Consider the following 22849-nt stretch of genomic DNA (forward strand, 5'->3'; position numbering starts at 1 on the left):
CCAGCAGCAGGAGAACCATGAGGTCTGAGGCAGTCTTGAGCTGGGCGATGTCCTCCTCCCTCTCGCCATCTACAGTCTGAGCCACAACGTCCAGGAGACACTCCACCAAGCCGGCCTCCACCAGCTGGAGCTTTATCAAATCTGGCAGGGGAAGGAGGACGAGACATTGAGAGCGGACCTCAGTGAGCAGTAAAGTTTGAAACACAGACGCCGCTGCTGCAATTCAGTGGTGCTTCATATGACATATATGCATAATGCAGTTAGCACACGTGGGACTCATCACTGCCCAGCGTACCAACCTGCCTGCACAATCTACAAAAAACAAACGGCAACAGAAACTGTGAATCAATGCGCTTTTCCATCCACGACCATTATGCGAACATTCAATAGTGTAGCGTAATGAGCTCCAAGTAGCTGGTGGAGCTCATTCTCCAGTCACGTGCCATTAATTAATTAACCATTGCAGAAGAAGAGGGAACAATGAGATGATGTCATTAAAAGCCAAACCTCAAAACGGTGGGAAGCCATGTGGAAAACAGGATGGAAATATAGAATTTATGTTTATTCCATGTACAGATTAGAGGTAAACTCTCCTCATCGCCCACACAGGTCTAAAAGCAGAGCTAGTAGCCTGTGTAGTGTGTGTGTGTGTGTGTGTGTGTGTGTGTGTGTGTGTGTGTGTGTGTGTGTGTGTGTGTGGTGGAGCGAGCCAGAGAGTGACTGTGAATGCAGAGAGAATGGTCAGGGCCAATGAGAGTTTAGCCTAGTAGCAAAGATATCAAGTGAATTTACAGCTGAGGTTGCAGTTGTGTGTGTGTGTGTGTGTGTGTGTGTGTGTGTGTGTGTGTGTACTGTATGGGAAAGCTGGAGCAGGAAAACACCTGTTTTCCAGAGCGTTCGCGTCGTCGATCGTGACCCACTACTGGCATTGCCCTGTTGCTGAAATGTGCTATATAAATAAAGCTGCCTTGCCTTGGCAATGGGAAAGGAGTCGACTGCATATTTATGGGTTTTCACGTATTAAAAAAAAAAAAAAAAACCTGCATATTCACGGCCATTTTGGTGGGAAAAGGGTTTAAGTCTCACGCATCATATACGTCACGATTTATTCACTAAGTCTATTTCCATTGCATTTTGGCGCATTTTGTTTCTAGCATTTTTTCCAAATTTTCAGTGTTTTCATCCAGCTGTCTTTATACGACCAATGAATATGCGCATAACTGCATTACATATGTTAATGCATCAATAATAATAATCCTATAATATAATATCAAACTGACAAGAGCAATTCTGCATGATGTGCACTTTTACTTGTGATACTTTAAGTAAAATTTGTTGCAAAAACTTTAGTTATACTAAAATACTTAAGTAAAGAAATGTGAAAACCACAGCGATCCAGTGTAGACATTATGGTGAATTTATATAGTTTTTTTTTTTTTTTAAGGAGAAACAAGCTGTCCTGGTATAAGAAACAAAAAGATGAGTTCTGTAGGATAATCTACAATCTAAATGAGCCAAATTACAATAGAAAATGGAATGGATAATATCTAGGTATATTAACACATGTATGTATGATTTTAAAGTACAAGTGAAGAGCTGAAAGAATTAGTCTATTAACCAAGTGACACAAATTGGTCTGCAACCATTTTGATGATCAATTAATCATTTGAAGGCATTCTTTTTTAACCAAAAATGGCAAAAACATATTGGTAACACCTTGTGAATATTGTCTGTCTGTTTAGTTTTATAGTAAAGTGAATATCTGTGGGGCCTGGTATGTTTGTCGGACAAAACGAAACAACTAAACATATCCCCAGGGGCTCTGACTACTTGTAACGGGAATTTGTCACCATTCTCAGATATGTGGTGGTGGGCCCATGAGGAACCGTTGGGGTCGGGTGCGATGCCACATGGGTGGCAGTGAAGGTCAGGGGCCTCGACGGACCAGACCCGGGCGGCAGACGCTGGCTCTGGGGACGTGGAACGTCACCTCTCTGTGGGGGAAGGAGCCGGAACTGGTGCGGGAGGTGGAGCGCTACCGGTTAGATCTGGTGGGGCTTACCTCTACGCACAGTCTTGGTTCTGGAACCATACTCCTGGATAGGGGTTGGACTCTTTTCTTCTCCGGAGTTGCCCAGGGTGTGAGGCGCCGGGCGGGTGTGGGGATACTCACAAGCCCCGGCTGAGCGCCGCTGTGTTGGAGTTTACCCCGTGGACGAGAGGGTCGCCTCCCACGCCTGCGGGTTGTGGGGGGAAAACTCTGACTGTTGTTTGTGCATATGCACCAAACAGGAGTTCGGAGTATTCGGCCTTCTTGGAGACCTTGACTGGAGTCCTGCATGGGGCTCCAGTGGGGACTCCATTGTTCTGCTGGGGACTTCAACGCACACGTGGGCAATGATGGAGACACCTGGAGGCGTGATTGGGAGGAACGGCCTCCCTGATCTAAACCAGAGTGGTTGTTTGTTGTTGGACTTCTGTGCTAGTCATGGATTGTCTATAACGAACACCATGTTCGAACATAGGGATGCTCATAAGTGTACCTGGTACCAGAGCACCCTAGGCCAAGGTCAATGATCGATTTCATAATCGTTTCATCTGATCTGAGGCCGTATGTTTTGGACACTGGGTGAAGAGAGGGGCAGAGCTGTCAACCGATCACCATCTGGTGGTGAGTTGGGTCAGAGGGTGGTTGAAGACTCTGGACAGACCTGGTAAGCCCAAACGTGTAGTGCGGGTAAATTGGGAACGTCTGGAGGAGGCCCCTGTCCAACAGACTTTCAACTCACACCTCCAGCGGAGCTTTTCAGCATCCCTGTGGAGGCTGTGGGCATTGAACCCGAGGACAATGTTCAAAGTTTCCATTGCTGAAGCTGCGGCGAGGAGCTGTGGTCTTAGGGTCTTAGGTGCCTCAAGGGGCAGTAACCCACGAACACCGTGGTGGACACCGGTGGTCAGGGAAGCCGTCCGACTGAAGAAGGAGTCTTTCCGGGATATGTTATCCCGGAGGACTCCGGAGGCAGTTGCAGGGTACCGAAGGGCCCGAAGGGCTGCAGCCTCTGCCGTGAAAGAGGCAAAGCAGCGGGTGTGGGAGAAGTTTGGAGAAGACGTGGAGAAGGACTTTCGGTCGGCACCAAAGTGCTTCTGGAAAACTGTTCGCCACCTCAGGAGGGGGGGGGGAACCATCCAAGCTGTGTACAGTAAGGATGGGACACTGTTGACCTCAACTGAGGAGGTAATAGGGCGGTGGAAGGAGCACTTTGAGGAACTCCTGAATCCGACTAATACGCCCTCTATGTTAGAGGCAGAGCTGGAGGATAACGGGGGATTGTCGTCGATTTCCCAGGCGGAAGTCACTGATGTAGTCAAACAACTACACAGTGGCAAAGCCCCGGGGATTGATGAGATCCGTCCAGAAATGCTCAAGGCTCTGGGTGTGGAGGGGCTGTCCTGGTTGACACGCCTCTTCAACATTGCGTGGAAGTCTGGGACGGTGCCAAAGGAGTGGCAGACTGGGGTGGTGGTTCCCCTTTTTAAAAGGGGACCAGAGGGTGTGTGCCAATTATAGGGGTATCACACTTCTCAGCCTCCCTGGTAAAGTCTACTCCAAGGTGCTGGAAAAGAGGGTTCGCCGATAGTCGAACCTCGGGTTGAGGAGGAACAATGCGGATTCCGTCCTGGTCGTGGAACAACGGACCAGCTCTTCACTCTCGCAAGGATCCTGGAGGGAGCCTGGGAGTATGCCCAACCGGTCTACATGTGTTTTGTGGATTTGGAGAAGGCGTATGACCCGGGTCTCCCGGGAGATACTGTGGGAGGTGCTGCGGGAGTATGGGGTGAGGGGTCTCTACTCAGGGCCATCCAATCTCTGTATGACCAAAGTGAGAGCTGTGTCCGGGTTCTCGGTAGTAAGTCGGACTCGTTTCAGGTGAGGGTTGGCCTCCGCCAGGGTTGCGCTTTGTCGCCAATCCTGTTTGTAATATTTATGGACAGGATATCGAGGCCTAAGTCGGGGTGGGGAGGGGTTGCAGTTTGGTGGGCTGGGGATCTCATCGCTGCTCTTTGCAGATGATGTGGTCCTGATGGCATCATCGGCCTGCGACCTTCAGCACTCACTGGATCAGTTCGCAACCGAGTGTGAAGCGGTTGGGATGAGGATCAGCACTCTAAATCTGAGGCCATGGTTCTCAGCAGGAAACCGATGGAATGCCTTCTCCAGGTAGGGAATGAGTCCTTACCCCAAGTGAAGGAGTTCAAGTACCTCGGGGTTTTGTTCGCGAGTGAGGGACAATGGAGCGGGAGATTGGTCGGAGAATCGGGCGCAGCGGGTGCGGTATTGCATTCAATCTATCGCACCGTTGTAGACGAAAAAGAGAGCTTAGCCAGAAGGCAAAGCTCTCGATCTACCGGTCAGTTTTCGTTCCTACCCTCACCTATGGTCACGAAGGCTGGGTCATGACCGAAAGAACGAGATCCAGGGTACAAGCGGCTGAAATGGGTTTCCTCAGGAGGGTGGCTGGCGTCTCCCTTAGAGATAGGGTGAGAAGCTCAGTCATCCGTGAGGAGCTCGGAGTAGAGCCGCTGCTCCTTTGCGTCGAAAGGAGCCAGTTGAGGTGGTTCGGGCATCTGGTAAGGATGCCCCCTGGGCGACTCCCTAGGGAGGTGTTCCAGGCACGTCCAGCTGGGAGGAGGTCTCGGGGAAGACCCAGGACTAGGTGGAGGAATTATATCTCCAACCTGGCCTGGGAACGCCTCGGGATCCCCCAGTCGGAGCTGGTTAATGTTGCTCGGGAAAGGGAAGTTTGGGGTCCCCTGCTGGAGCTGCTCCCCACGCGACCCGACACCGGATAAGCGGACGAAGATGGATGGATGGATGGATCTCAGATATTTTAGATAATTAATTTTTGATGTATAGACAATATAGTAAATAAAAAAATGAAGCACTAAAAAGACACCAATCTAAAAATAAAAACCCCCCCAAAAAAATGAAGCACTAAAAAGACACCAATCTAAAAATAAAACCCCCCACAAAAAAATTCTTAACATTTGTCACTATTATGCTTGCACAGTAAATGATCCCTGTCTTACCATAATACCTCTGACTTCTTCACACAAGTGTTCAATTGTGTAAAAAATGTAATGGAAAAAAACGCAGTGTGACAAATAAAAGAGACAGAGAGGCCAACATTTCTCTAGAGTAGACCTAAGTAGGACGTTGTCCTGGAGACTAACAGCCCGAGGTGATAACAGTAACACACACACACACACACACACAAACACACACACACAGTTCTGCCATGACTGTGCAGTTTGCCGTTAGCAGCTTGCCTGGAAAGCATGACTCACACTGAGAGGATCCTTTACTATAGAGTAGGTGGAAATGATTTTGATCCGCAGTCTCTCACCATTTTGTGCTCAAATATTATCTACACTTCCCATACAGCGGATATGGTTTTTGTAGAACATAATAGTGATTTTAAAAAAAAAAGAAGGAAAAAAAAAAATAGACAAATCACATTACCATTTTCTGCAAGTGGAGCCAGAACCTCAAAAATCATTTCCTTCTTCTCATGCTCTGTCTGCTTCTGGAAAAGACGCACCAGCTCTTCAGCAATATTGGTGGAGGCAAACTGCTCTTTGCTGGACTCTGAAAATACCAGAGGAGTATCACAGACATGTCATGATTGAGAAGACATCCTCTCCCCTATATGGACATGTGCATTCCATTTAGATAATGAAGGTATTTCTAGGCCCTGCAGGAGGAACTGTGAGCCACGCCATGTCCAACTGAAAACACAATTAATCAACCGCTTTCAAAGGCAGTCATAACTCGGGCCACAGTCGTTCTCAAATTTATTGTTACTATTTTTTTTTTTTTTTTTGAAAGAAAGACAAAAGAGATATTTGGATACACATCAGAAATTCACCTTTCCCCGCCAAGCTTCTGTCTAACAGGTATGTAGGTATACTTACCGAGCTCAGCCAAATTCCCGAAGGCAATTAGACACATTTCTGTCAGGGCTGTGTTGTGGGAATGGATGCCGAGCAGCTTCACCAGAGTGGGAATCACACCCATATTGATCAGCTGAGCTTGTAAGGAATCTGCAAAAAAAAGAAAAAAAAAAGAAAATGCAGACAGACAGGCATTCAGTCAATCTGCTGTTCTGAACATGACAAAGAGCTTAGGAGTTAAAGAGAAAATGTGTGACATTAGATTTCAGCTTGAAAGCCAATTTGCTATACTTAAATAAACAGTGACTATTTGAAAATGCGTTTAAAACACTGTGCCCTGCTTCCACTGAAAATAGACAATTAACCTTTTTTTTTTTTATGAGGACAACGCACATTAATCAGCATTTATGTAATATGTTCCAGCTGGCTAATTTTCAACTGTAGTTACCTAGCATGTCTTTATGAAATGCATGCTAGGTAACTACTGTTACAGTTCGTTATTATGGGACCTCAAAGCAAGACTATGGCACTTTTGAAAGGATTAGCCCATTCTTCCTCTTAAAATATAAAACTATAAATTAACAAATGAATAATAATAATGCTACAGCCTTAAGGCCTGGTCACAGGTACAACAAAATGAATCTGGTGAGCTTTTTTAATTTCCCATTTAATTCATTAAAAGTAATTGAAGAGGGAAAATCAAGCTCTGCGAGTTAACGGTCAGTTTTGCAAGTTTGTTAGCTTAGCTCGGCTAAGCCAGACAATAAGTACACAGTTTATTCATTGAAAAGATGTATTTGTATCATCGGCTTCGGTCTTAACTATTCCTCTTACGTGGAGAAGTTCATGCTAACAGCTAAGGAGGTTAAATTAAAAGGGAAAGGTGACATACAGCTAATAAGCTATGATAGCTTCCTCCATTATGGACTCTCTGGCTCTCTCTATTTCCTCGAATGTCAAAAATGTGGAGATTTTTGCCGAATCCATTCATCGCAGCAATTCCACCGGAATGACCTGAAATCTCTGCTGGAATGTGACACCATTTAAACTACTGCTGTGGCCAAGCCTTTGCTTAGTCCGATATGACCAGTAGCTAACGTTAGCAAGATTTTGTTGTGTAACTGGCTCTTCTTTTACACTGCAATTGGCATTAATCATTATTAGGGCTGCAACTAACGATTATTTTAATAATCGATTAATCTGTCGATTATTTTTTCGATTAATCGATGAATCGAATAAAAAAAAAGCATTAATTTACATCAACTCAATACATACATACTTGTTGTTTTAGTTAATAGTTGTGTAAACGTAAGTAACCCAAATAGCAGATACAGACAAGACAGACACAGACGGACAGACAGACAGACACAGACAGACAGACAGACAGACAGACACACACACTTATTCATTACATTATTACCATCACCATACATACCACACACTATTATATTTGTCAACAATAACTGATATGGGACAAAGCACATAATATATACATGACAACAGATTGAAAAATTAATGGGCCAAAAAAGGCGAGTGAATAAAACAGTGTCTTTAGTCTTGTAAACTATACCCCCCCTGCTTTACTACTGTTATTACCGAGCTAACGCTAGCTCGTCATGCTAGTCAGCTGGATAACGAGTAAACAGCAGCACCAGAAGAGCTACTGGAGGGACGGTACGTTCCTCCCTTCAGACCGGAACAGAAGGAGGATAGTGTAGTGACTTTACCCTGCTGTTGAACTCCCTTCCTCCTCATCAAGGACTCCAACATGTTTACGTTTTAGGTGCTGACTCATCACCGTGGTGCGCCCGTGCCATGCCGTGTCGCTTTTGTTTATCTTGCAATTAACACGTTTTTGATTTATTTAGTGTGAAATGCTCCCACACCTTGGATGACTTAGGTCGTACTGATTTCTCTGCCTCCGCCGAGTGTTTCAGAACAACGTTACGGGTCTCTCCGGTCTCTCTCCGTATTTCCTCTACCCCCGCTCTGCTCTTTTTTCTTTTCTTTCGCTCCGCGCTGCTCCGCTCTGCGCTCAACTCAATTTGTTTTTATCTCCGCGACTAGGTTGCCTAATAGTTGCGCGACACAACGAATCGATAATTAAATTCGTTGCCAACTTTTTTAGTAATCGAATTATATCGATTTTATCGATTCGTTGTTGCAGCCCTAATCATTATCACGGACCATTTGTGACTGTGTGCCCACTTTTTTTCCCCCCAGAAGTTACATAAATTGAATTCACACTGCAATTATTCACCATATGCAACTTCACAATCAGTTAGTGGGGATTTTTGGATCCAATTCTTCAGCCCCAAAGGCACCAGAGGGTTTAGATAATGTGTTGTTGAAATATGAAAAAGGTCACGAAGCTTCTGTGTATTATATTATGCTTATGCACAACCCTGGGTTTGTGAAACTTGCATTAAAAAGGTGCTATATACAACATTCAGAACATGAATATAGCATCAAACAACAGTTTGCTATTGGGGATATAGCAGAGTAATGGTGTCCTGACCAGACAACAAAGTCACACTCCCTGTGTGTCTTGTAATCCCAGTTTCTCTGTTAATTTGCGTTGGTAGCTGGGCATATTATTCCCTCCCTTTGAAAGGCTTGCCCCGTAGCACTGCTGTAGCACTGCTAATTTCGGCTCAGCCACCTCCATGTTTGCTTGTGACGTCAGAGGTGGGAGCAGTGTGCAGGCGACCCCACCTCAGACTCTGAATGTTGCATAAAGCAGCTTTAATAGTTATTCACTCATGGCCTGATGTCAAGGCGTGTGACGCACACCACAAGAAGTGAAGATGCTTTCGCCATTTGATGGCAAGAGGTGGTAGAGCTACTAGACGTGCCTGGAAAGCAAAACGTCTATTTAGAGTGGTGGAAGAAGTCAAGAGTGTAGATGAGCAGATCAGAAGAGAGACGGAAGCAGTCCAGTTAAAGTTTTTAAAAACAATACTCAAAGAGATCTTTTCAGATCCTTGTCAGTCAGAACTATATAGTAGCACGACAAGCTCAAAAAGAAGTAGAAAAAGCCACTTAAAAAAGATGCTACATGTGTTTGGAAATCAAGACATTAATTCAGAGCATTTTTGGAAGGTAGGTGGCGGAAAGACAAAACAAAAAAGCCATTATGAAACCGCTACGCAATTTTCTTATTAAATCCTATTTAAATGCAGCCCTTGTCCTATAGTTTGATATAATCCTTAGTATTTCTACTGACTGTTACAACTGTTTCCTGTTTAATGAGCCTTTAGATATTTCATATATTGGTTATACAAGTACACTGGACTTGATTAGACCACAAAAACAAAAGGTCAAGAAGCTAAAGCATTCTGAGAAATGCAACCAAACACCACTGGTGAGAGACAGAAGCCATCAAATAACAATTTTACTCTATGATAAGCAAAAACATGAATCTATATATAATGTTTGTTAAAATAAAAATATCAACCAATATACTTTTTAAACTCTGCAATATCTAGATCTGCATCAGCTTCCAAAGTATTGGTCTGACTCTACTAGAAATCTGTGAAACATTGCCCCCATTGGGGATAAAGGTTAGAACATTACAGTATGTTTTTCTTAAGAGATTCTTTTTAACTGCTGCAGTTGTTTTTGTAGTAGTAGTAGTAGTAGTAGGTTGAGTTGTCTTAACATTAGCTCGATATGAAGAGTTAGCTAGATGCCAAAAGCTGCAGAAAGCCACACATTTAAAAAAAAAAAAAAAAATCATCCATTCTTACATCACACAGCCAAACGGAGCCAACCATCATCTAGAGCCAAAAGACACTTGGCAGGAGATCCAATGTCGTCAGATCACATTCTCGCTACCGTCAACGAGCCTCGTTGTCACAAAGACACAAACTGGAGCACAGTCCAGAAAGAAGCAAGACTGAGGACTGTCAATCTCACATGTGCGTGGTTAAGTACAGAGCAGGAGTCAGGACATGCTTAGCCTAGCTTAGCATAAAGTCTGAAAGGAGGGGTCAACAGCTAGCCTAGCTCTGTCTCAAGTTTGAAAATACAACTACCAACTATTTTAAAGCTCCCTGATTAACATGTTATTATTGGTTTAATCTGCCCACGAATATAAATGCAACAAGACTAAGTTTCTGCAGCTATACAAGCGGCTCCTTTGAGGCTTTATTTAGGCACAGCGGTGCTTTGAGCTAAATACTTACATCAGTATGCTAACATGTAGTTGTTTTAGTTTCAGTCTGGACCAAAGTAGTGGACAGACAGACAGACCAGCGTTGCCATACCTAGAGCCACGTCGCTAGCATGGCTAATAGCAGGGATATGAGCTAGCTGACAGAATGAGCTAACTTTCAGCAAATAACAAATAATTGCAGATTATCTCAGAGGTGGAGTTGGAAAAGCAAAAGACAGCATGGTAGGAAGATCGGAAGAGAGATCAGTCCTAAAAGGTAAAGCACAGACTGTTCAGGTTCAACCCTGCAGTCTAATGACAGAACATAGTGTGACATCATCTGCGTAGAAGAAAGAGAACATCCGCTGATTAGTTAAGATTAGTTAACAGTCGTTCTTGGGGGAAGATGGTCATTACCATTATCATTGCTATAGTTCATCAGCATGCCACAAAAGACAGTCAAGAGCTTCTCATTTTCCGGCTCAGTATTTTGGAAGAGGGATTTAATGTGTTCAGCTACTATCTGAGCCCCTCCTGCCAGGTCAACTGCACTCCTGCCCTCATCTGCAAAACAAAGAGGCCAGGACACAAATCAACCACAAAGCAAAGGGAAAAGAAAAAAAAAAAAAAAGAAAAGAGACATAACCACAACCTGAAATATACATATGAAAGCAACGTAAGCAGTACAACACATACAAATCAATGCAAACTAAGACTATAAACAGTCAAGATGCTGAATAAAATAAGATTAAAAGGAAATTATTATGACCATAACCTATATGACATAAACCAACCCCATGATTACAGTTCACATGAGGCATATAGTCCATCTGATAAAAGGCCTTTTTGTTATTGAAATCCATTCAAGAACCTAAAATTGGATTTATATAATGCCACAAATGACATTGGTGGCCAAACTTTTAGTAGAGTTAGATTATATATAGTATGTGCACAATTACTGTATGTTGTTTTAAGAAATGTTTGTTTTAATAATAAAACATTTTGCAACGTGTAGGCATGGTTTAATGACTTAATAGCTAAGAGATATGAAAGGCATTAATCATTATCCTTGATGCCTCAGATTCCTTCAAAGGATCCCCAAGCTGAAGATTACCTTTACCCTCATTAATAAAAACCTAAAACTGTAAAATTGCGTCTGAATATACATGACATTAAAGATCAACATCATTTGTGCCAAATATACCTCGATTTTTTCATTTTGATATTTTCGCACGTCATCAAATGTAAAAAAAATGTATGCGATGCAATTTCCCCTTTGTATGTAATGTACTGAGACCCTTGAGTAAGTAAACTCAGTGTTTAAAAGTGTGACCTGTGTCACTTCATGTGAGTGTATTGTATAAACAGTAACCCATTTTCATCATGTGTGGTTTCAGAAGATCCTGTTTGATCTGTTTTACGAAAGCAACGTCTCCCATATCACAGTGTGTTTCTTTAAAGGTAGAAAACAGATGCTTCGCCACACGATCACTGCACCGATCGTAAAACCATGCCAGCTTGCTGAGACCCCCTCCACTCAAACAAATGTCACATCCCACCAGATTCCACAGATACCCAGCTTTTCAACTAGAGGAGAAACTATGCACCACAACTGACAGCTGTGATTAAAGCCTCTAAAGCTGGCTGTAAAATCAGGCTTAAAATCTGCTGCTCTTCCCTGAGGTCACTACTCAAATACTCCACTGGTACATTCACTAATGAAACTTTCTTTGAGCAGAAATATCACAAAGATGCCACATGTTGGAATTATATTATTGTCAGATGAACAGCAATACCTTAGTTTATTGTTTGCTTATCACTAAACAAATGGGGTACTGTGCAACATGGTTATTACACGTGGTTCTCAAAGTCAAGACTACATTTTCCATAGACCCTTTCTTTATTCCATGTTTAAAACACACAATAGCCAAATGTATGCTAACTGCATGTGCATTAAGAAATATAGATATTCCACCAGCCATGTCCAATTATGTATTGTCACCTCACTCGTATATGGTATTTGAAGCCTTTTAGTTGCAGATGAGCATATACTTAAATGTGTAGAATGGGCACTCATAATGTCTAACAAATTTGCACTGTTAGAAATATTGGATTTGTATCGTGCCCGTCTACAGTATTAGCAGTTATAGCATGCAAGTTTAAGTTTAAGAACGAAGTAAAGACACTGAACTGCCACAGTCTTGCTGCTGTGTGAAGAAGGGCTGGGCGATATGGACCAAAAATCATATCTCGGTATTTTTAGGCTGAATGGTGATACATGATATAAAGCTCTGTATTTTCTACAAAGTGCCACATGTGAGATGTCACAAGCACGTTTATTAAAACAAACTGATCAAATAAAATACAAAGACAGCGGTTACTTCCCTGGTTGAAAATATAAAGCTGCCAAACATGAAAATGAAAAAATATCTAAAATAAATAGCCTATTTAAATAAAAATAGGCCTCTCTCTGAGAATGCGCCTTCAGTTGTTGTAATAATACATTTTATTTTTTATAAAATAGAGTACAATTACAGGTTTTCTCTCCTGCTTATACACTGACCGACAAATCGCTTGCTGACTGGCTCGGACAAATGCGTTTTGTGGTGCTCCGCGGCGATATTTCCACCTCCTGTCTATTTCCCAGCTCGATCTGCTCGTGTTGTGGCGCTTTGTTGGGTTAAGATTCTTGCTAAATATTCGCTAGCGTTGGCTAATTAATGCAGCACTATGTCGTCTGTCTCAGCCAAGAACAGAGGAATGTTGAGTTACAAGCGAGCAGTCTGATGTTTATAGATGTCTGTACACTGTAGCAGCCTGGTGTCGTCTTCAGGCGATTTGATTAAAGTCAACATAGTAACACGGTAGTTACAGCCGTGCATAAAGCCCACACAGTGAGGGGCTGGCTGGCTGAGCATTCATCAACCTGCAGTGGACAATCATGTAATGTTAACCCGCTATCAGACTCGTCTGTCAAGTTTTAACATGCTACAACAAGCTAGCTGTTGCGTTGGCTAACACAAGTAATGTAAGGTAGCTACTGCTCGCTGGATAAAAAAAAAAAGGTAAACCTAAATCTGAAAAAACAAAAAAAAGGAAATTTGTTCTCTGTTGAAAAAAACTAAATAAAATGAATTTTTTAGCGGTGTTTAAAATTAGGCTAGTTCGTAATTTGCACGTTATAATTTACTGTATTTTCTTATATGCTACTGTATGAATCACGATCACTTAACTGCCATTGACTGTAAAAAAAGATTACTGCCAGTTCCTCCCACCGAAATTATCACCGGACCAACGCAAAGTCAATCGTGTATTCTAGTTGTTGATTGGTTAGGGAGGACGTCCTCCATTGGAGCATCATATTACGTATTCTGGCCAATAACCGATGAGCATAAAAAAAAAAAAAAAATAAACACATTAAATTGATATAGGAGATACCGCCCAACGGAAGAGAGAGAAAAAATATTTGATAAAAGATACTGAGATTTGGTAATGCAGGGTAAATCCAGACAGCTAGCTAGACTATCTGTCCTATCGGAGTTTTCTGTTGCACGACTAAAACTACTTTTGAACGTACACATGTTCCACCAAAACAAGTTCCTTCCTGAGGCTATTTTGCAGAGGTGCCACCCATGACGATTGAGTCATTGGTTTACAGAAATGCCAATAAACCAGGGCATTCATTTCTCCCATCCTGGAATGCTGTGTGGACTAGAATGACCTTCCTTTGCAGCGCTGTGGAGGAAGGTCTGGCAATGCGAGACTACCAAATGAACTATTTGCTTCAATGTCAGAGGAAACTCAACTGAAGGGTTCAAACCCAATAGACAGCAAGGGAGCGTCTGTAGTGCCCTCTATGCAAATGTAAGTAAAATGGAATCTGGTTAATTAGAGCTCAACAAAATTTCCCTGCATGCACTAATATTAATATTAAAATTACTGTGTGCTGGTGATGACAAGGCTCATGGGGGGGGATTCAGTGTAATCTAAGCAAAGCAAAGTCCTACTCACGGCTGTCATAACAGATGTTGCCGAGAGCCCGGCCAGTCTGCAGCAAAACCTCCTGGTCGGTGGAGTTTAACAGCTGAATAAGGGGCGGGATAAGGCCGGCTTCAACACAAGTACTCCGCATGAACTCTGAAAGCAGGAAAGGTGGAGAACACACAGTGGATATTAGGTCAGTAGAAAAGTGTCTCGGTTAAGACCATCAAAGTGCTTCATTACTCACATTTCCTACACCGTTACTGATAGTATCGTACATGTAGTGATGCCTTGAACAAATAAAGAAAAGGTAAAATGTCACAAAAAGGCTTTTTAAATGCTGTAAGTAAATGTAAATAAAAAAGCATTCATATTGCACTTTTCTAGTCATACCGATTCATCTTCTAAGTGATGTCTGGTTGCTAATATGAAGTTAACTATTAAAGAAATCACATAAATTAAAGTATAGGGGAAATCTGACTGCATAGCATGTAAATATCATTTATATAAATTAAGTGGGGATTCTCTGTTTGTGGTAATGATTTGTGCTAATCAGTCAGATATGTTATATGCTATACAACTACCCATTGCACATACTATATATTTGTTTTCACATTGTGCACTCAACCCATTCAGCCTTCTTTATCTTATGCTAAACAGCTATTTTGTACACATTTGTTTCTGTTTATCCACCGAGGCTAATTCCTCGGAAGTGTAACTCACCGTGGCAATAAACCTTTCCTGATTCTGATGATTTTACCATAACTTTTGTCTGGTGCAGCTTTAAACAATCACGTCAGTTCTAACTGTCAGACAGCGACGGAGCGGTCTTTAAGCCCAGCAGTCACTTGGCTGCTTGTAGACCTTTCCGGAAGCAGTGACAGATAAATGCCAGCGGGTTGTTGCCAAGCTTGGCAAACTGCTGGGGGCTCATTAGCTACCGTCTTGCAAGCTGCTAAAAACCCATTGACTATCCTAACCTTTTCTTGCCCCAAGTTCTATTCATGCCTGCTTTTTTTTCTACTTTAAAAGCTTCCCCTGCGTCTCCTCCATTATGGAAACTTGAAGCTCTCTGACACTGCAGTAATGCAAGGTTTGTGTCCCTACACAATAACCTCAGTCAGTGATAAGCTTAGCTATGAAATGCCAAAGAGGGCTGTTCTATAGTTCTAAAATATACACTACTAAACAGGGTTGCTCCACTGTTCCACCAAATAATGCGTTCATGAAGAAAACATGGAAAAACTCAAAAAGGATGAGAGCTATTGAAAGTGTAAAAATAAAAATACTGACAAATGGAGGAACAGAAAGTCAGGATGTTCCTGGGTGGATGGGCTTGGAAACCGAACCTCACCATTTTTGGCCACCTCAGCTATGATGTTGGCTACTTTAGGGGTGCAGGAGGACTGGGGGTTTAGCAGGGTGGGGAGCAGGGGAAGAATGCCCATCTCCTGGATCTTCACACTGGCCTCGGTGTCTGCAGGAGGAAAAAAATTCAATCACATTAATGCCCGTTTCTCAGAAAAGCAAGGTGACTAAATATTCTCAGTATCAATGCAATAGCCATAGCAATTTCTTTGGGCAAATGTTTTTAACACAGGGCAAGTATTTTAACAACTACTTGGGGACGCTATTCTATAGTATTTTAAGGTTCATAATTGTTTTTTGTGTTTGTACTAGGACATGTTTACATGCTTTAACGTATACCGTATGTATCATACTGTCCATGGCTGCTGCTCCTGTATTCACCCTCTGCTGGAGCGCCTGTCTCTTTAAGCCCTCCTCCCGATAAAGCCCACTTTGCTCTGATTGGCCAGCGCGAATCTCCGGTGCCCTCCAGTTTGGTTTCACCCACGGGGGTAAGCTTCGCTTCAGAACTTGAGCCATCATGGCGCCATTTTGTTGCTAACTGGCCATCACCTCCTGTTAGCATTCCGCTGACCGCCATTATTTTTTTACGTCACTTGACTGAGAATACATTTACATCCGAAGCGTTTAAAAACTCGATTTGTCCATTGTTTAGTTCTAAAGAAACACAACAACGTATAAAAGGCTCCATTACCTTGTACCTCACGTTATGGCTCCGTAGCAGACATTTTTGTAAAAATAGGCTAAAGATTGTGTCATAACCAAGTGACTTACTGTCGCATAGTAAAGGAATTATCTCCTTACATATACCTACACTCTCCGTCTCTGTAAGATTGGGAATGATTGAGATTTCTCTTGGCACAACAACCAGAAGACTTACAACTTTCAGACACGTTGCTCACGTCACATTCTCTCAGTTGGAGGCTGCGCAGTAAAGCTGGCCATCACCGGAAAAGTGCTTCTAATAGCCTTCACTGGTCTCCGTCCAGAGCAACGGTCTCTGTTGGTCCATTATATATATGTCAATGGTTTCACCAAGGGGGTAAGCTTCGCTTCAGAACTCAAACCTCCGATGGCGCCTTTTTGTTGCTACAAAGCGATCACCTCCTGTTAGCATTCCACTGACCGCCATTTTTTCTTTACGTCACTTGACAGAGAATAACTTTACATCTGAAGCGTTTAAAGACTCTATTTGTCCATTGTTTATTTCTAAAGAAACAATGTATAAAAGGCTCCATTACCTTGTAGCTCACGTTATGGCTCCGTAGCAGACGCTTTTATAAAAATAGGCTAACGATTGGGTCATAACCACGAGACTTACTGTCACACAGAAGAGGAATTACCGTATAGTACAGGAGAAGCTCACAGGCAGTTTCGACTTACATTAGCTGTTTAGTTTTAATTACTAATGTTAACTAGCATGTTAGTTAGCAATAATTAGCCTGTGCTTATGTTATCTCCTTACACATACCTATGCCCTCCGTCTCTGTAAGATTGGGAATGATTGAGATTTCTCTTGTCACAGCTACCAGAAGACTTACAACTTTCAGACACGTTGCTCACGTCACATTTACGTTGTCTCTGTCAGTTGGAGGCTGCGCAGTAAAGCAAGAGATCACCGGAAAAGTGCTTCTAATATCCTTCACTGGTCTCCGTCCAGAGACAAGGGGTCTATTGGTCCATTATATATATGTCAATGGTTTTCACTAGTAGCAGCTACAGTTACTGCACTGGAGTATACAGCAGGACTTTGTGGCGTGAAATACCACCAATAAAGGCTTCTAAACCAAATACTACATGTCCCAGCAGTGATGTGACCCAAAATTGGGGCGAAATGACCAATATAGGCCACCAAGATTAAAGCTATCTGGCGTTAGCATGCAGCTACTTAATACTGTAGTTAGCAATATGCTAACGTTAGATTGTAATCAGTCCTTCCAGAAGGTTTTTGTGACTGTTGCGGGCAAAAATCCTAGATTATGCGGCACGTTTTCTTAAAAATGCGATGGAATATGCGGGATATTTATGCAATTTATGCGATGAAATTGCGGGAACTTGCAAAAATTGCGGTTTGACGAAAAAGAGAAAAAAAAGTGATTTCCCCCCACCCTGCTTTTCGACGATGTTCACGTCGCGTAATTATGTCGCTTCGTAACGTTCCCATGGCAACAGGGGGAAATGGCTGCTCTTGTGTGAAGTAAACGCAACATTTTTCAACTTTCTGCTAAGATATATGTGACTTTTTTGCAAGGAAAATGCAGGGATTATGAAATCATGCAAGCGGAAATCGGCAATTTATGCGGCGAAAGTGTGGCGTATTTGAAAAAAATGCGGCCCCCACATAAATATGCAGACTTTGGCTGATTATGCATTGGATTATGCAATCGCATAATCGCGTTTTTCTGGAGGGACTGTGTAATGGAATGAAAAAGCACAACTATAACATCCTAGATATGACAGAATATATAGCAAAGCATAATATGTCCACTTTAAGGTGTGCGCCCCCAAAATCTTCTGCCTGTGCCCCTAAAATGTAGTAAGGGGCTACAGTGCTCAATTATAATGGAATTCGCTCATTTCTGGCAAAAGAATGTCACTATTGCTAAGATGACAAACCTCCTTTTATTCTTAATGGTGGTGGATAATGCTCCTGTAGTGGGTTTTGTGCCCATATCATTTCCACACAATTCTGCTCTTTTCTTATCACACTTGGAGCTGTCACACACACGCACAAAAGCACACAGAGTCGAGAGTAGGCAGATTGCCAGAGAACCTTATGGAGAATTTACAACAATGTAAATCTACTCACTGTTGTTGGTGAGTGCTTTCAGCAGGCAGTCCAGGCAGCTCTCCACGCTGTCAGTGGCTGTATCTGTGGACGCTAGCTTCAGCTTCTCCAGGGCCTCGCTTAGGTTGTCTGAGAACAGAAACATTTAATAATCACATTTTGAAAGGTTATTCTCTCAGGGAGAAGATGACGGCCAGCACTGGTATTTCAGGGTTCTCCCTGCCATTATAGGGCTTAGGCGCAGCGCGTGAGCGTATGAACGTAAAAACAATGTGGAAAAGCATCTGGACGACGAGCTGACCGTAGACTGTACAGGAGCCGGCGCACAGGACGGGCGTCCACTCGTCTCCTGCTCACACATGCTGCATGATGGTTCACGTAGGCACACGGTGGCACAAACCGCGTCAGAATGACACACACCATGCACGTTGCGCACACATAACATCATTTGCACCTAAGCGCTCTTAAACATCCAGGGGGAACATTTAAATGGTGTGCCTTGCGGCCACAGTGGCCATGACGCCCCTTCTGCTCCGCTCCAGCTGATTTTTCACCTCCACTGTCAATATATAATATGCATTCAGATTTTTAGTCAGATTTTAAAAAGCCACACGTACACTTGGTTCTGTTTCATAAATCTTAATAAAAACAATGAATTATTTCCAGGCATTTGGCTTTTGTGTTGTCAAAACAATGTGCCACACCAAAGTGTCCCTGCCCCTAAAATTGGAAAATCCCAGGCCTGGTAGCAACTTCAGTCTACTTGGTGGCACTCATGCATCTCTGAGCCATGACTTTTTTTCCTGCAGTGTCTTACACTTTACAGTCTTTATCAGCTTGCTTCTTTCATCGGCTTTAAATCCGGAATGTTTCCATATCCTCGGCACACTTTTAGTTTTCTTTCAGACTAACTCTGCCTTATATCGCCTTGTCACCCCCCCAAAAAATTTACTTTCTAGCAAACAAGCAACATGTACACATTGTAATATCGCTTATAACCAGTGTTAAGCAAGCTACTTGGAAAGTCTAGTGAGCTAAGCTACCAGTTATTCTACATTAAATGAAGCTTAGAACGTTAGACAGCCAATCACAAAAATGAATAGATCTTGGTAGAAGCATGCTGCATGCTTATTGGCTCACTGACGATGATGAGATTTACTCCTTAGGTATTGAAATTTGGGAATGAAGTGACTCAGCATTTTTCAATACTCGATACTTCGACCAGTGCCTATTGAATTCGGTACCCAGCCCTAGTGGACACTACTACATTAATTGATCAATAAAAGAGCTATTCTACTGAAAAGCTATTTGATTCAGAAAACAGCAACACTATTGAGAAGTAGTTAAACCAGGGACGGTTTAGAACCGAGATGCCTCAGCTCAGAGTGATTTCCTGTATCTGTGTAACGTGGGCTCTGCCACGGCCACGCCTCTTTAGGAGACTAGCGGCAGGTCCGAGCGTACTGATTCCAACGGGAGAAGAACACAGATTATGAGCGATCCTTTCGCCCCATAGTCATCAAAGTAATTATTGGACCCATTTTTCACAAGCCACATATCTCCAGAACATTCAGACACTAAAATGGCATTTTTCAGACAGACTCATCAGGAGAAATTTTACTTTGTTTGAGACCTGTTTCTGTCTCAGTAGCAAACATTTACGTCCTTTCATACTACTCGCTACAGCAATTATGCGTCTTGGTAACATGCCAAAATGGCATACGAATTGGCGTGTCATACATACGCCACTTTATGAGATCAGTCTGACATTAGAGAGTATCTCTCTCTCTCTCTCGGTCCTATAATGGTCATAAATCGATACTAGAGTAGCCTACTTCCTACTACTTTTAGTTCTGCAATTAATAAAATGGAGAAAATAGCATCTGTCATCACAAAAATCATCTGTTGAGGGTTTGAGTGTAATTTATTTGTGCTTTAGAACGTAATCAATGTGAAACGATAGTAAAATAAGCTTTATTTCTCTCGTCAACTGTACAATGACAAATTCAAGTACAAAACATTTGGTCTCAACAAGTTATGTTGTAACCTTGGTTCTCTGAGTGAAGAGACTATCTCTACATACATATGGAATAAGTAACAGTGTAACTGTTAGGTATACAGGAGAGAAGCCAGTCATTTGGGTTTATGGCAAAACCTTTCAGTGCTTGGTTTTCATTTTGTGACTTTCGATTGAATAAAGGACTATTTTTCCCAGTCTTATTTCTTCATTGAAGTTTTCTGTAAAATCGGGTTTAAAATCTCGTCTCGTGAACCCAATCTCGTGTCTCGTCTCGTGGACTGGGTGTCTCGTTACGCCCCTAACAGATAGTCTAGCTAGCTGTCTGGATTTACCATGCAGAGATCTGAGGAGCAGTTAACCATAGTTCTCATGAAATCCACCGGAGGTTAGAACGCCAACACAAAGGAAGAGGAAGGGGACGGACATCCAGGCGGAATTTCCGGCGTCACCTGAACAATCCCAGAAGTGGAACGTCATCGATATAGGTTGCATCTCATAACCCTTAAATTGCATCCCAGACTCCTCCACTTGCCTCTTAGTCCCTTCCACCAAGGAGGCACCTGAGAAACGCGAGGAAATCGTGGGAGGAGAGAGGCAACAAGCAAATGTGTTATAGAGGGATGAGACGTCCTTTCCTGTGAAGCGTCACATGAATTTGTGTCGGGCTGTTTGGGGCGGAGCTAGCAACTCCTTCAGCTGCACGGCTTCCGGGAAGGCTGCTCTCGTGTATCCTCGCTCATGGCTCCTTGGCGTTTAAACTACATTCACGGTTATGTTTGTACTGAAAAACGCTTTCAATAAACAGAAACATAACTCTTGCAGCGCACATGAACAGATGCGCAATATTAGCTCACACATAAAATAGCACCCTCGTGAATTAGCCTACTGTTGCTAACGTACATTCATAAATCCTGCATAACATCGTCCCGTACCTACAGGACCTCAGACTTACTTACTGATGCACAGAGTAGTGTCGACAAACTTAGTCCAATGAGGGGAGAAAGGAAAGTGTGATAGCGTTCCACTTTTAACGCTTTTTTCTCTCTCACTCGAGACCGCTGTGTCCAGTGTTACTAGGGCTGCAACAACGAATCGATAAAATTTGATTACTAAAAAAGTTGGCAACGAATTTAATTATCGATTCGTTGTGTCGAGCAACTATTAGGCCACCTAGTCGCGGAGATAAAAAACAAATTGAGTTGAGCGCAGAGCGGAGCAGAGCGGAGCAGAGCGGAGCAGAGCGGAGCAGCGCGGAGCGAAAGAAAAGAAAAAAGAGCAGAGCGGGGGTAGAGGAAATACGGAGAGAGACCGGAGAGACCCGTAACGTTGTTCTGAAACACTCGGCGGAGGCAGAGAAATCAGTACGACCTAAGTCATCCAAGGTGTGGGAGCATTTCACACTAAATAAATCAGAAACGTGTTAATTGCAAGATAAACAAAAGCGACACGACATGGCACGGGCGCACCACGGTGATGAGTCAGCACCTAAAACGTAAACATGTTGGAGTCCTTGATGAGGAGGAAGGGAGTTCAACAGCAGGGTAAAGTCACTACACTATCCTCCTTCTGTTCCGGTCTGAAGGGAGGAACGTACCGTCCCTCCAGTAGCTCTTCTGGTGCTGCTGTTTACTCGTTATCCAGCTGACTAGCATGACGAGCTAGCGTTAGCTCGGTAATAACAGTAGTAAAGCAGGGGGGGTATAGTTTACAAGACTAAAGACACTGTTTTATTCACTCACCTTTTTTGGCCCATTAATTTTTCAATCTGTTGTCATGTATATATTATGTGCTTTGTCCCATATCAGTTATTGTTGACAAATATAATAGTGTGTGGTATGTATGGTGATGGTAATAATTTAATGAATAAGTGTGTGTGTCTGTCTGTCTGTCTGTCCGTCTGTGTCTGTCTTGTCTGTATCTGCTATTTGGGTTACTTACGTTTACACAACTATTAACTAAAACAACAAGTATGTATGTATTGAGTTGATGTAAATTAATGCTTTTTTTTTATTCGATTCATCGAAAAAATAATCGACAGATTAATCGATTATTAAAATAATCGTTAGTTGCAGCCTTAAGCGTTACTAGAAGGTAGAGCGAGCTACAACTGACAGGAAGAGAGAGAGAGAGAATGTACACAGCCAATCCAGTCTGCTCAAAGCGATGGTCTTTTTCACAAATAGGTTGCACGTAAAGGGGGAAAAAGTAGCTTCCACTTAAGGAGCCCTATGTCTTGTCTTTGCAAGTTTAAGACCGACGGGGGGGGACATCGTGATGTCGGCCAGCCATCACAATGGACGATGATATCGTCCATCGGCACAACCCTAGGAGCTATCAAATGAGGGTTTATGAGATGCAGCCATAGACTAGGCTTTAATGAAACAACGATTTACAGTCTGAGCAATACACTGACATGTTTTTGGATGAATTTACTCACAGCCTACAATCTACATTCTCAGCAAAATCTGATTAGGACTGACCTGTCGGGTTTGTCCAGAATGCACTCTAATAGTGTGTTCACTCCAGGGCAAAATAAATTCCTGTGAAACATATGCGCCACGTGATTGTCAATAGAGAATAAGAT

General features: G+C 42.7%; 1 protein-coding gene across 3 annotated transcripts in view; it reads right to left on the minus strand.

Moving 5' to 3' along the window:
- rap1gds1 (RAP1, GTP-GDP dissociation stimulator 1) overlaps positions 1-22849 on the minus strand; it is a 37926-nt gene that overhangs the window by 13629 nt on the left and 1448 nt on the right. Inside the window, exons 2-8 of one of the 3 annotated variants that reach the window (XM_028564427.1) lie at positions 18267-18374; positions 15444-15566; positions 14120-14245; positions 10526-10672; positions 5974-6102; positions 5522-5647; positions 1-141 (exon numbers count right to left, since the gene is read on the minus strand). The exon at positions 1-141 is cut by the window's left edge and continues 3 nt beyond it. In XM_028564427.1, coding sequence (XP_028420228.1) covers positions 1-141; positions 5522-5647; positions 5974-6102; positions 10526-10672; positions 14120-14245; positions 15444-15566; positions 18267-18374 — 900 coding nt within the window. Of the gene's footprint in view, positions 142-5521; positions 5648-5973; positions 6103-10525; positions 10673-14119; positions 14246-14336; positions 14380-15443; positions 15567-18266; positions 18375-22849 lie in introns of those variants that run through there. The other 2 variants (XM_028564429.1, XM_028564428.1) reach the window with 2 other exon arrangements.

This window comes from Perca flavescens, chromosome 19 (genome assembly GCF_004354835.1).
Source record: "Perca flavescens isolate YP-PL-M2 chromosome 19, PFLA_1.0, whole genome shotgun sequence".
NCBI lineage: Eukaryota > Metazoa > Chordata > Actinopteri > Perciformes > Percidae > Perca > Perca flavescens.